Below are 13,985 nucleotides of genomic sequence, written 5' to 3'. Positions count from 1 at the left end.
TACTGTCAATGGAGAATTAATGTTGCAGTTGGGAAGAATCCACTCAAACAAAGGAAGAGCTTTCTAATAAATCTAGTGTATCATCAGCAGAGAAGGAGATGCATGTGAGTTCAGGGAAGGAATTTAGTTGCAAATGGGTGAAACCAGCTGTTTCTGGAAGGAATTATTAAGCTTACAGAACTGGCAAGTTGGCTTGTATTCAGGACATGATTCATTATCAGCGATTCCTTCATGTCAGTCACAGGTTTATGAAGTTTCTTTAGGTCTGCCTTATACTTAACCTGCATATGAAGAAGAAATAGGAGATTATATATATGTTGTTGTTGTTGTTGTGTGCCATCAAGTCAGCCCCAACTCATAGCGACCCCTCCTTGGATTTCCGAGGCAGTATCACTACAGAAGTAGGATTGCCCAACCTTCCTTCCGAGGAGTGGCTGGTGGGTTTGAACCACCAGCCTTCTGGTTAGCAGTCAAGTGCCTTAGGCACTATGCTACCATTATATATATATATATAGGAAATGGAAAACAGCACTTTCAGAAATCATAGTAAGATATCCCATTCTGAAACAAATGCTGGATAGGGTGATGAAAAACATACCTCACTTGCAAGATTGTTAGCGTCTTTCATGACTTTGTAGAGCTGACTGTCTTTTGGATTGTATTTTGGCGTCTTGCCCTTCTCTTTGTCGAAATTTTCTCGATATTTAACCTAACAGCAAATGCAAACATTCAAATTATTACTGAATGTCGATCAATTTGAGGACTGAAGAAATGGCAGAAATACATAGGCCAAAGACAATATGTTATACATGAGGTTACAATATAATTTGTTATACAAACTGGGACTTTCTTCAGAGTAAAAGAGGTTATTATCAATAGTTATGCTGAGAAAACAGGCAGTCAAGAATAACACCAAGTGATATATTATTTATATTATTATATATTTTGCAGAGGCATGAGAGGTAACCATCTTTTTCTAACGCAAAACAAAAAAAAAAAAAAAAAATGGAAAAAGGCTTTAGGCTAAATGCAGAAAAGTAATCTGTATTTGAGTTCGAGTATTTTGGACTTCCTAAATAGCAAAATCAAAAACATTTTGGGTCTACTGTAAGGAATTCAAAGAGAGGTTGCAAATGATCAGGAAGGGTTAGAAGTAAGAAATCTCTTCAATGAGGAGAATTTATTGTGACTTCAAAGTAGCCTTCCTGAGGGGTAGCATCTTGGCTATACCATTTAATTTTTAAAAACTTGACAAAAACGGTATAATTTTTGAGTAAAAATAGAACAGAATTTGGGGGCGACTGGCTTCAAGTATGATGTCAGAATAGAAACAAGAAGTGAGATACTTCAGAATAATTAGAAAAATAAGATTAAATATATTTTTAGGATGTATGAAAGTAAGGTTATGCAAAAGACAAAATAACTTCAACTAAAGAAAAAAAAATTCCAATGCCTGACACTAATAGTTGTATTTTGATTGAATGAATGAATGATGAGAGTATGATGTTTGTTGTTGTTATGTGCCCTTGAGTCAGACCTGACTCATAGAGACTCCTTGGTATCACTATGGAAGTAGATTGCTCAACCTTCCTTCCAAGGAGTGGCTAGTGGTTTTGAACCACCAGCCTTCTGGTTGGCAGTCAAGTGCCTTAGGCACTATGCTACCAGAGCTTAAGAAAGATTATTTGTTTATAAAACAATTCAATGGAATAACTAAAAGTGGCAAACATCGCCTTATTGAAAAACAGACATGCATTTGTCAACAGTATTCCAGAATTAAATCCAGAAACAGAGCTCCACTAGTGATTCACTCTAGGAAGAATAAAAAATGAGCTGGTTCTAGATTGTAGCCAAGAAACTGGGCTAATTATTTGACTCTCAAGGAAACCTAGAGTTTCTTTTACTGGTAATAGGAAAGATTCACTCATCCAAAATTAGCATTCCAGAATCCAGTCACCCAGTCACATCGTCACTGTCACTCTGTAGATATTTAAGCTCAAGACCCTTCACACTTCATCACTACACTTCACTTCCTGCAACTTTACATATCCATTAGAACAGACATAAAAACGAGACCAATCCAATGCTAAAAACAACGTAATCCACCACATCAGAGAAAATGCATTCACAACACTGAGACTCATTTACTTTGAATAAATTGAGAGTGGAAATGCATGGAAAAAATAAGCATGCAGAAGAAAACAGCATGATGCAGGCACACTGAGAAAGACACACAAAGGAGGAAGCAGAAACACAACAGACTAGGACAACAACATTTAAATAAAGGCTAGAAATGGCTCTTCTCTGACTGAAATTTGCTCTCTATGCAAAGTCTCCTAGGGAAAGTCAGAGGTGGTGAGCTGGGGTCTAGACCAAAAGGAAATTTTTTAGGAAAGATCCCAAGCGCTGTGAAACACAGAAGAGCAAAGTAAACCAGATGCACAGAGTCAGACTAGGGAAGAAGAGCTACAAAGGCCCATCTTGGATGAGAATAAAATTGGCTTCTTTTGGAAGGATGTTAAAAGTCTTCTTTGTGTCTTGGAGAACATAATAGCTCTTCTGAAGAAGTGTTTAGTCCAAGAGTAGCAAATCCATTGGTGTCATTTCAATTTCTTTTTCTTCTGTGCATGTCAAGTAAACTTAAATTTGTTACTTTTTAATTTTTAAAAAAGTTAGGCCTCCCCTCTGTACAAGAAGACCAAAAAACAAACACAAAAATCAATTGCCATTGAGTCATTTCTGACAGCGGCAATGCCTGTAGAACCATGGTCCATAGGGTTCATTGGTGGAGTTTTTGGAAGTGCATCTCCCAGCCTTTCTTCTGAGGGTGGATTTGAGCCTTCAACCTTTCGATATTGCTTGCACCACCCAGGGACTCCTCCTCAAGAAAGCTCCTGGAAATGCAAATGCAGCCCAGCATAACTGCTCATATGAATCTGTGTTCAGCACTTTTTAGCCTAAATTTTTGGCTGGATTATCAACACTTTCCTTGTACTATGTTTTTTTCCCTTATTTTGAAAATAATATTGTGGTTTGGATGAACATTTACAGAGCAAATCAGTTTCCCATTCAACAATTTAAACACCCTCCTCCCCCCCTTTTTTTTGTTCGTGGCATTAGTGGCAATCCCCTCAATGTAATAGCACTCTTCCTACATCTTCCTTGAGTTTGGATCACCTCCATTTTGAAAAATAAGTACACACATCAAATTCAAAATCTCAGAAATTCTTAGAAGGGTGTTGAACAGGCATCAAGTATAGTAAAACTATATACATACGTTTTTTAAGTAATGGTGAAGTGTCCCCTGCCCCCTTTGAACTCTAAGCAGCAATTGTGCAATGTCATGTATCAGCAAGTAGCAGCACCTGAGCTTTATAATCCCACCAGTCTCAGATAGTGGTCTATTATGGGTGTAGTATAGGAGAAGAGGGAGTTTTGGTGGCGTAGTGCCTAAAGCATTTAACTACTAACCAGAAGGCTGGTGGTTCAAATCCACCAGTCACTCCTAGGAAGGAAGGCTGGGCAATCTGCTTCCGTAGTGATACCACCTTGGAAACCCAAGGAGGGGTCTCTATGAGTCAGATCCGACTCAACAGCAGTGTGTTTGGTTTTTTTGGTTGGTAGGAGAGAAAAAAAAACCCACTGCCAACTAGTTGATTCTGACTCATAGTGATCCCCATTGGGTTTCAAAAGCTATAAATCTTTACAGAAGTAGATTGCCTCATTTTCCTCCTGCAGATTGGCTGGCGAGCTTGAACTGCTTAACTTTTGGTTATCAGCCAAATGCCTTAATCACTATGCCACCAGAGCTCCTTGTAGTATAGGCCAGAAAACCAAAACCAAACTCACTGCCATGGAGTCAAATTCGACTCACAGAGACCCCCATTAGGTTTCTGAAGTTATAAATTTTACGGAAGTAGATTGTCCCATCTTCCTTCCATGGGGCAGCTGGTGGGTTTGAACTGCTGACCTTCTGGTTAGAAACCAAATGCCTCATCCACTACGCCACCAGAGCTCCTTGTAGTGTAGGACAGCGATATTAAATTAATTATCCTTTCAAAGGATAAATTGCATTTAAAGGTGTAATATTCCAATTTTTCACCTCTCTTTGTTGGTACTTTTAAAGACTCAAGAACACTCAATGAGAAAATTTCTTATTTTTAACACTATAAAACAAAAGGTAAAAAAAAAAAAATTCTGTGAGTGAAAGTCTTTGAAATACCTAGTCCTATTAATTCAAAGTGTGCCTCAATGAGAGACTATATTAATACCAAATATACTAAATACAACAGTGGTAAATATTTTCAGGTGAAACAAAAGTTTTCTTTGTGTGATTGGAGATGAGATTCTCTGTTTTCATCTCATCTTTTACTCTGATCATTGTCAGCCATTTAAAGTACATTGAGAAGTTCTTTCCAAGTGAAGTCTATCTTCCTGTTCCAAGTGGCTTGTTCTAGAGGGAAAGTTTCATGCAGGAAAAGAGGATAGTGTGCAAAATTAGATCCTTTCACAAATTTCCACAGCATTCTACATGTTCCAACACAAAATCAACAGAAAAAAGTGCAACTTGGTCAGTCATCTGACCAAGGCCAAGAAAAGAGACAAGGAAAAAGAGAAAGACAGAGATATGTGCTTGCTGATGTCAGTCTTACATCACTGATGAGCACATTAATTTTCTTAAGATGCCTCATCATAGGGGTGTCATAAGATGCGACGCCGTGCCCGTGCCCTCTCCTTTGGTCTTTGAGGTATTCCACCTAGAGTACGCGGCAAGACAGCAAAGTCAGAATGGGGACACTCCATATGCAGCTGAAACCCCCTTGGGCCAGGAGCCACATGGAGACACCCAAACTGTGAATCCTGGGGCCGTCTTTCACTGGAAGTAAATGCAGGAAGATAAGCTCATAAAAAGGATCTGGTTGGGTCTCATTCTCCATGCCATAAGATTCACTTATGATTATTAGAAATATAAACCCCTAGGTTAACACAAACAGTAAAGTGTTTTCAAAATTTCAACCTCAAAATCATTTCTTTGTTTTTAATTTGATAATGGGATGACCTTAAAAAATAATAAAAAAATTTATTTAATAGGGTCTTACTATGTTTTATCACTTTTAGAGAGTCCACCGTTTTTGTGATGATCTCATATCTTGTTCTCAAATGTATATTCAAACCCATTAATTTATAATAATACTACTATGTAGGCTTTTAAAATAATGATAATAATAACAAACATATAAATTTGTAATCAATCATCTGAATCTTTTGTCTCTTCTTAATTCCAAACTTGTTTTGAGGTTCTATCACTTGACATTACTAATTTATATAGTCTAAAAGATTAGAATTCCATCTTTGGCATTGCTCAAAGTCAGTTCATACAGCAACCAAAATTACCCCAAACTATTTCCTCAAACAAATACTTGAGAGAACAAAAGAAAGTGGTATCTCTAATATGAAAGAGAAATAAGATATTCTTGAGTTCAAATTCTAGGGAACCAAAACTTGCCCCTTTGAGTAACTTGATATGGTGGATCATGGGGTCTGTGAGCTAAAAATTGAAACCTATGATAATATGAGGATATCCTAGATAATTTGAAAATAACAAAGAAAAATAGGTAATGTGGTAACCAGGTTTGGTAAATATATTTCTGAGTCCATCTTTTTTCCAATAATTATGAAATCTGCTAGAATGAAGCGTTTCACCTCAACATCCTATGCATCCCTTTATCAAACATTTATCATACCAAATTGTAATTATTTATACACAGACATGTAGTCTGAGGACATCTAGTCATCCCTATTCCTAGCCCAGGAACTTAATATATTTATGCTGAATGAAACACAAAATGTGACTACATCTTGTTTGGTTCCAGAAGTTAGAATTTCATAACTCTTGCATGTTAACATATCTCCCACAGATGACTCAAGTATGAATCAGACACTTGGGATGTTATTCCAGTAGGACCTTATGTACTGATGTTTTTGTCACATGAAGATTGTTAAGCACACAGACATTTAGACACATACCCATAAATGGGAAAGTGGAGACTCAGAAGGTTTTTGACAGTTAGAGGGAAACATTTTTCATGATAAAACTTTTCAAAGCCTGTGGTGCTATCAAAGGCCCAGTGCCAATTTGGTTGCTAATATTGCACTTTTATTCTGGAAATCACTTCCTCCTGCAAGGTTCTTTGTATCTCCTAAGAGCTGTCACTTGTCCATCCACATTACCTGGCTGCTCAGCTTGGCTGCCTTCTTGGCCATTTCAATGTCTGGGCGACCAAGCATGCTTAAGCCATGGCTACCTTCCTTGCGGTGTTTAGCTCTGTATTCCACCTGAATCAAAGAAAACCAAAAATGGGCAATACATTCAACATGACTCGGAGCATTGCATGACTTGCTGGCAGTAGCCTTGGGGAATGGGGACATTATAGCCATACACTGACCTCACTGGCCTGTTTGGCTGCCTGTGTGGCTTTCTTGATGTCAGGTCGATCTGCCACTGTGGTGTAATGAAGGTTCTCTTTGGCATCTTTTTTGTAAGCAACCTTTATAGGGGAAGGTAACAATTACTCACTTGAGAGATACATCATCTTTCAAAAAGTTCTCTGAAGGACAAGCCACCTTTTTACTTAAAACCATGCCGATTCCCATCATTTGTTTTTAAACTACTAAGTGAAGAAGTGGGGGTAACTACTCACTGCAGCAAGCCCTAGCAGCATCAGATTAGGTTTTGCTGCTCAAAGAGGGCTCTGAGAGCATCCAGTGGGAGAGCTGAACTCACATTACTTTGCTTCTTGGCCACTTCCATGGCGTGTTTCACCTCTGGTGGCTCCAGCATGATAGAGTAGTTGGACTTTCCTTTCTCCTTGACATATTTCTTTTTGTAATTCGTCTAAACAGAGCCAGAATTATGTGTGTGAGTAGAGAAAGCTGGGAATAAAATGGATTTACTTGAAGAACTCTAAGAAGATCTCCAGAAAAATCCCCATTTTGACCTCAGTCTGGGACTTAAAACCCATGTTCTAATTTGGGAAACTGACTAGAAGCAAAAATCCTACTCTTTCATTTACCATTTCTACTTTTTTTTCTTTTTTTCAAAGCTGGAACCATAATGAACTCACAAAATATAGTAATATGGCTATTGGTAAGGAGATCAGGGACAGAGATTGCTGGAGTACAAAGAGGTGATTGTACATCTCTAAAATGGAAAGGCTGGTGCTTTGAGTCCATCCGGAGGCATCTTGGAGAAAAGATCTGGTACTCTACTTCTGAAAAACATGCCATTGGAAGCCCTGTGGAGGATAGTTCTACTCTGACACACAGGGCATTGCCATGAGTTGGAATCAAATCGACTAAAACTGGTTCTTTTAATTAATTAATTAATTTTTAATTATTTTACTGAGTAAGGATAGGAGAGGCCACTCTTAACTACCAGTGCTTCCATCCCACATCACCACTAGGCCAGTAGCATCTCACATAGCTAGATAATACATCTTGTGGTCAAATCCACGATTACCATAATTGCCATCATTGGAAATTCTCTTTTAACCACATTAGTACTGATGGTGAAAAGGAAGCTACATAAAGGAAAGCATTTGTAAGCAAATAAGCAGCTGACAGTCCATCTAAGGAAAAGGGGCACTATTGCTGCCCAGAGTCCTCTGGCTGTTCACTTACATCACTGACATGCTTGGTCACTTCCTTGACATGAACAGTGTCACGAGTCTCTGGTAGTGTTGTGTACGAGCCCTGGGCCAAGTGCTTCTTGACATAGTCCTTGTACTTGTTCTGAGGGAATCCACAGAGAGCTTGTTAAGGCACCTGCCTGGGGCAATAGCCAGAGAAGGAAGTGGAGCATAAGCACCGTGGGACAGGTTACCTCGGACACCAGATGGCTGACAGTCTTTGCCAGGAGGATCTGGGGCGTGTCAGGCACAGCGTGGCAGCTTCCTCTTTCCTTGACGTGCTTCTCTTTGTATTTCAGCTGCAGACAAGCAAAACAAAACAAAACATTTCTTTACGTCTTCTGTGTATCCTGCATATTTTTATTTAGCCTTCAAATCACTAGATATAGCTGAGAGAGTAGCATCTTTGATATACTAACCAAACCAAACCAAACTCACTTGCCGTCAAGTCAGATCTGACTCATAGCGACATCTCCTTGGGTTTCTGAGGCAGTATCACTACAGAAGTAGATTGCCCAACCTTCCTTTGGAGGAGTGGCTGGTGGGTTTGAACTGCCAGCCTTCTGGTTAGCAGTCAAATGCCTTAGGCACTATGCCACCAGAATTCCTTCTGACATACTGTGTTGCTGTTACGTGCCGTCGAGTCGGACCTGACTTACAGCTACCCCTCCTTGGGTTTCCGAGGCAGTATCACTACAGAAGTAGATTGCCCCCTCTTCCTTCTGAGGAGTGCCTGGTGGGTTTGAACTGCCAGCCTTTTGGTTAGCAGTCAAGTGCCTTAGGCACTACACTACCAGAGCTTCTTAAAACTCAACAGAAAATTTAGTGTTTGGGAAATCTCAAGAAAAATAATGAAAGGAAATGTCTCTTTATCTCTGGCAAATTGAGTCTTTTATAGCAATCAAAATAGATCTCAGGATGAATCTTTATACATAGACCTTTAGGTCAAAGCATTTTCAAATATGTCATTTGACTGTCCTCCTAGCCTGGTTCCAGATGAGGTAACCACAACATCAGAAAACTACAATCCTATAAATAGGTTTCAATTCAAAATCCAAGCAAGCCTTCACATTCCTAATCCTTGCCACATGACTATCTTAAGGTGCAGCATAAATCAACAATGATCCCTTGGATGTAACAGCCTTTGCACTGCTCCTGTTCTGCAGTGTCACTGGTACCCTCTCATGACAGAGTCATATTTCAGATTTACACCTGAGCTGCTGCAGGAGCAGCCCCCCCACCCTTTCCTGGGTGCTCCTGGGGACTGTGGTGTAGAAGATGGAAGGCACTGGATACGTACATCACTTTCAATCAAAGAATTCCTCAGAGCCAGCACCATGTCTTTATCATCAGTGACAGAAAGCTTGCAACCCTTGAGGAACTCTCGGTCCAGCTTATATTCAAACTGTAACAGAAGAAAGGAAGAGGAAGATGGGCAAGTGTCCCAGGCACAAGAGGACAGTGAGCATCTGATTAAATCCATGGAATGCTCTCCCTTTAAGGGTCATATGAGGTCTTGTTACCAGAATGAGAGAAGGGTTCCCTGGTCTTTTTCATTGCCTACTGGGCCCCTTCTTTCCAGCCCAGCTTCTAGGACAAAGCCACCCTAGTGTACTCTCCCTCTCAGTTCTCCCCAGCTTCATTTAGGGCTCTGACCCGTTTGGATCTGAGCTCAGCAGTTAGACAAGCTCTGTGGCCAGGTTGGTCTCTTGAGCTGGTCTTCCACGCCTCTCAAGCCCACTACTCTTTGTAGAGATAGGGTTAACATCTACCACCATGGTTATTTCGAGTGATTGTTACTTTTTCTTCTCCCCTCTCAGGTATGTCATGTAGTTAAAATTGTCATTGCCTCTTCTGTCTTACATCACTTTGCTGCAGGGATGCCTTGGCTGCCTGGATGAAGTCAGGTCGGTCAGGAGTCCACTTCCAGTGGGCTTTGTTGGCTTCATACACCTTTTTGTAGTCCAGCTGTTTTTTAACAAGATGAAAAGGAATCCCTTCATTCAAGGGGCAAAATTCATAAACACACAGCACACAGGGACTCCTCTTGCATTTGAATATACCAGTTCTTAATGCAAGAGAAAGGTCCAATCAAAATTTCTGTACAATTTCTGCAACTAGTCAGCTACTCAAGAGGTCATCTTATAGGATCCTTTAGATTCCCCATGCAAAAAACAAAACCAAAAACACCCAACCAAAACAGTTGCTATCCAGTGTCTAGTCAGTCAACTGACTCATGGTAGCTATGTGCATCAGAGTAGAACTGTGTCCCACAGGGTTTTCAGTGGCTGATTTATGGCATATAGGCAACCAGGCCCTTCTCCTATAGAACCTGTGGGTGAAGAACTGTCAACCTTTTGGCTAGCACATTAACCCTTTGCTCATCTAGGGACTCCAAAACAGAGAGAGATTAAAATTGAAAAGGTCTCTAGATGAAACAATTCTACAATCTAACTCTGCCAGTTTAGCATAATCACCTTCAAAGTCAAGTTCTTTTCCATTTCTAAGTTGAGGCTTAATTAATTTATTTATTTTAAATCATCAAACACTTATGTAGCATTTATTTTGTGTTAGATGCTTTTCTAAGTGCTTTATAAATACCAGCTCGTTTAATCTTTATAACAACCCATGAAATAGACAGCTGAGGAAGTGCCTAGAGGGGTTAAGTGACCTGTCCCCTTAGTGAAACAGCTAGGAAATGGCAGAGTGGGGATTCAAACCCAGGCTGTCTGACTTTGGAGGTGCTAGTGCTAGAGTTTGATCTGGGCTGGAAACTGGCTGCCCTAGGGCCAAATATGAGCCACAGAAGGGCTTTGTTTAGCCAGCACAGTGTATAGAATTTGAGTGTCCTTGGGAAGGTCCTGCATTATCAGGCACATGTCTTCCTCCACTTTTTCCTCTTTCTTTTTTAATTGAGGCTTCATTTATGCACTATAAAATGTAAATACTTTTCATGTACAATTTGAAAGTGTTTGCTTTCATTTAATTGTGAAAATTTTCAAACATACAAAATGGTTGCAAGAATGTAACAGTCAATATTCATACAACCACCACCTGGATTCTACAATGTACATTTGACATCATTTGCTTTATCCCACATCTACCCCTCTACCCAATCCATTCTCAGGCCACCTTTACGTTACTTGTCAGTTCTTAAAGGCATTTCAGTTCATTGGTCTTAATAAGTACATGTTCTAGTATGTACTAGTGGGCACCTAGCTGGGTTATAATGGTTTTATTACACTAATTATTTATATATATATATTTTAAAAGTCAGTGCTCATCTAAATGCATAACAGTGTTTCTGTGGTTGAGGGTTTAAGATGCTCCACCACAAAGAAATGAGATAGTGCAGGAGTATCTAAGTGAGAGGAAGGTCTCGGCCAAATCCTGACAGCACCAAGTGGCTAAACAGTTTTCTCTTTCAGAAGAAACAAGGCTCTAGAGTTTGTATAGGAGGAAAGTGCCAAGAAGAGGAATAAAAGATATAGAGGCACTTTCCAAAACACAACCTTCATTTGGGAAATAAATCTCCTCTTTCTAAGTCACCTGACCCAAAAGCAGTGGCTGCAACCTCAAGGAACAGGGTTATACCACCTTTTCTCTTTCCCATGCTCCTTTGTGAGACCAAAGGCAGCATTTAGATTCTGTCCCATGCTCCTGAGGCCTAACTTCTCATTTGGACTCACTGAGGTTCAACCACCTGAAGAGATGTGAAAAGAGGCCACATGTCCCACAGAAGCTGATAAATGCCCCCAGTAGGTTTGGAGAAAGTTCTGGAACTTACATTGGTGTTGACTTTGTAGGCATCCTTGGCTGCTTTGATATGAACAGCATCTGGCTCAATGGTGCAGTTAGACTTATTTCTCTCATAAACTTCTTTGTATTTCAGCTGTGGGAGGAAACACAGTGACAAAGTTCATTTTTTTTTATAGCAGCCTACTAAGGGTTTTCAATGGACTTAGGCATACCAACAATAATGAAGATGGCACAGGATTGGGCAAGATCTTTTTCTGCTATATGTCAGGAGCTCTGGTGGTGTAGTGCCTAAGGCACTTGAGTGCTAACCAGAAGGCTGGCAGTTCAAACCCACCAGCCCCTCCTCGGAAGGAAGACTGGGCAATCTACTTCCGTAGAGATACCGTCTTGGAAACCCAAGGAGGGGTCACTATGAGTGAGATCCGACTTGACAGTAGTGAGTTTGGTTGGTTTTGTGTACGTAAGGTTGCCATGAATTGGAGCTGACTTGATGGTAACTAACCACAACAACATTAAGCACTTAAAAAAAAAATTTAAATCGTAGTTATAGTATACAATTGCTCCTTAAGATGGGGGAAATAAGGAAGGTTGAGCAATCTACTTCCATAGTGATACTGCCTCAGAAACCCAAGGAGGGGTCACTATGAGTTGGGTTCGACTTGAGGGCAAATAAAACAACAACAACAACAAAGAAAGGATGCAGTGTGTGGTTATATAGACATACATGTATAGGAAGACACATATGAATAAACAGATATGCATATATAGGTGTGTCTTTAGGCATATATGTATACATGTTCCTGTGTGCTGCATATATTGTGTTGTTGCTGTTATGTGCTGTCAAGTCAGACCCGACTCATAGCAACCCCTCCTTGGGTTTCTGAGGCAGTATCACTACGGAAGTATATTGCCCCCTCTTCCTTCTGAGGAGTGGCTGGTGGGTTTGAACCGCCAGCCTTCTGGTTAGCAGTCAAGTGCCTTAGATACTACACTACCAGAGCTCCCTGCTGCATATATATTGATATATAAATTAAAGCACATGGGGACACAGTTACAATTACTTCCTAGATATAACCAAATATCTCTTTGGATTGGTTTACTGGGTTTGAGGACTTAAGACCATAGTTAAGTACCAATTCAATCAACTGGTACAATATAGCTTGTGAGCAGCCGTCTAAGACACAATAATTGGTCTCTCATCATCCAGAGTAAAAGAGAAAGAAGGAAACCAAAGACTCAAAAAGAAACTAGTCTATAGGACTAACAGTCTACACAAATGACAGCCTCACCTACCTTGAGACCAGGAGAACAAAATGGTGCCTGCTTACCACTACCAACCATTCTGACCAGGGACAAAATAGATGGTCCTGGTTAGAATGGGAGAAAAATGCAGAACAAAACTCAAATTCCTGAAAAAAGGCCAGACTTATTGGACCTAGAAACCCTGAGCTTATTATCCTGGGATACCCTTTAAACTCAGAACTCAAATCACTCCCAGAGGACACTTTTCAGTCAAATGACAGATTGGGTCATAAAATAAATAATATTACCTCTGACTACTGTGTTCTTTTAAATTATCATCTAAATGAAACCAAGCAGTAAGCATTTACCCTAGACCAAGATGAAAGATCTTTGTCTCTTTTGTTTCTGCTTCCTGATTCCTTGGCGATTTTCTGATTCTATGTGCTTTGGCATCTGTCTTCCCCCATATCTGCTTGCTCCTTTTATATCTTGTATGAGACTGTGTCAAAGCACACCCTATGCTAATCCTGCCTCATTAATATAACAGACAACTCATTCCCAAATGGGATTATAACCATAGCTTTACAGGTGGGCACTTACAACACATATTTCTGGGGACACAATTCAATCCATAAAACTTAGTAAATCAGTATCTCACTATCATTAGGGGAAATGCCTAGAAATTGATATCTTCATCAACACTGCAAGTTATTCTTACAATCAGCAAAGTTTAAGGAGATGGAGGTATCATTTCTTTGGTAATGATAAGGAATGAGTTATTTCATGTAAGGGATCAACCTCACAGATTCTTATGAACAATTGATATTCATATTTAAGTGCCAGCAACTATTTTAACATTTTTAAAATATTTCTAAAATGTTTAATACATTTCTGTCTTCTTAAATAATGTATCGAGTGTATTTAACATTTTTCAGGGTGATGCAGGGCCAAAAGTGTGGAAATATTTATTTATCTATCAAAGAATTCCTGAACATTAGCCACAGTCAAGGCTTTGGGTTAGGGACAATCATTCACAGTTGTCTTTCTTATTCTTTCTGGTGTCCAACAGCTCATGTAGCCATGAAGTTCTTTCAAATCTTTTTTTTTTTTCTCCCAACCAAAATGATGATAGTTTTAAACTACAGCCTCAAGCTATATATCTGAATATGTATGAATATAAATTCTCCCCTAATTTAGAGTACTAGAATATCTTGCTCCTCTTGTGGCATAGTGCCTAAGGCATTTGACTGCTAACCAGAAAGCTGGTGGTTCAAACCCACCACCCACTCCTCAGAA

The 13,985-nt window shown here is 39.7% G+C and overlaps 1 protein-coding gene across 1 annotated transcript in view; it reads right to left on the bottom strand.

Annotated features, from left to right (window-relative positions):
• Nucleotides 1-13,985, bottom strand: part of NEB (nebulin) — a 260,540-nt gene that overhangs the window by 35,930 nt on the left and 210,625 nt on the right. The window contains 10 exon segments of the mRNA XM_042783652.1: nucleotides 177-281; nucleotides 599-709; nucleotides 6,232-6,336; nucleotides 6,447-6,548; nucleotides 6,785-6,895; nucleotides 7,681-7,791; nucleotides 7,883-7,987; nucleotides 8,989-9,093; nucleotides 9,552-9,656; nucleotides 11,476-11,580. Of these exon segments, the coding sequence (XP_042639586.1) occupies nucleotides 177-281; nucleotides 599-709; nucleotides 6,232-6,336; nucleotides 6,447-6,548; nucleotides 6,785-6,895; nucleotides 7,681-7,791; nucleotides 7,883-7,987; nucleotides 8,989-9,093; nucleotides 9,552-9,656; nucleotides 11,476-11,580 (1,065 nt within the window).

Source organism: Orycteropus afer, unplaced genomic scaffold (assembly GCF_000298275.1).
Source record: "Orycteropus afer afer isolate SDZICR_OR568_19922 unplaced genomic scaffold, OryAfe1.0 scaffold00023, whole genome shotgun sequence".
NCBI lineage: Eukaryota > Metazoa > Chordata > Mammalia > Tubulidentata > Orycteropodidae > Orycteropus > Orycteropus afer.
This window is presented reverse-complemented; position numbering and strand designations above follow the sequence as displayed.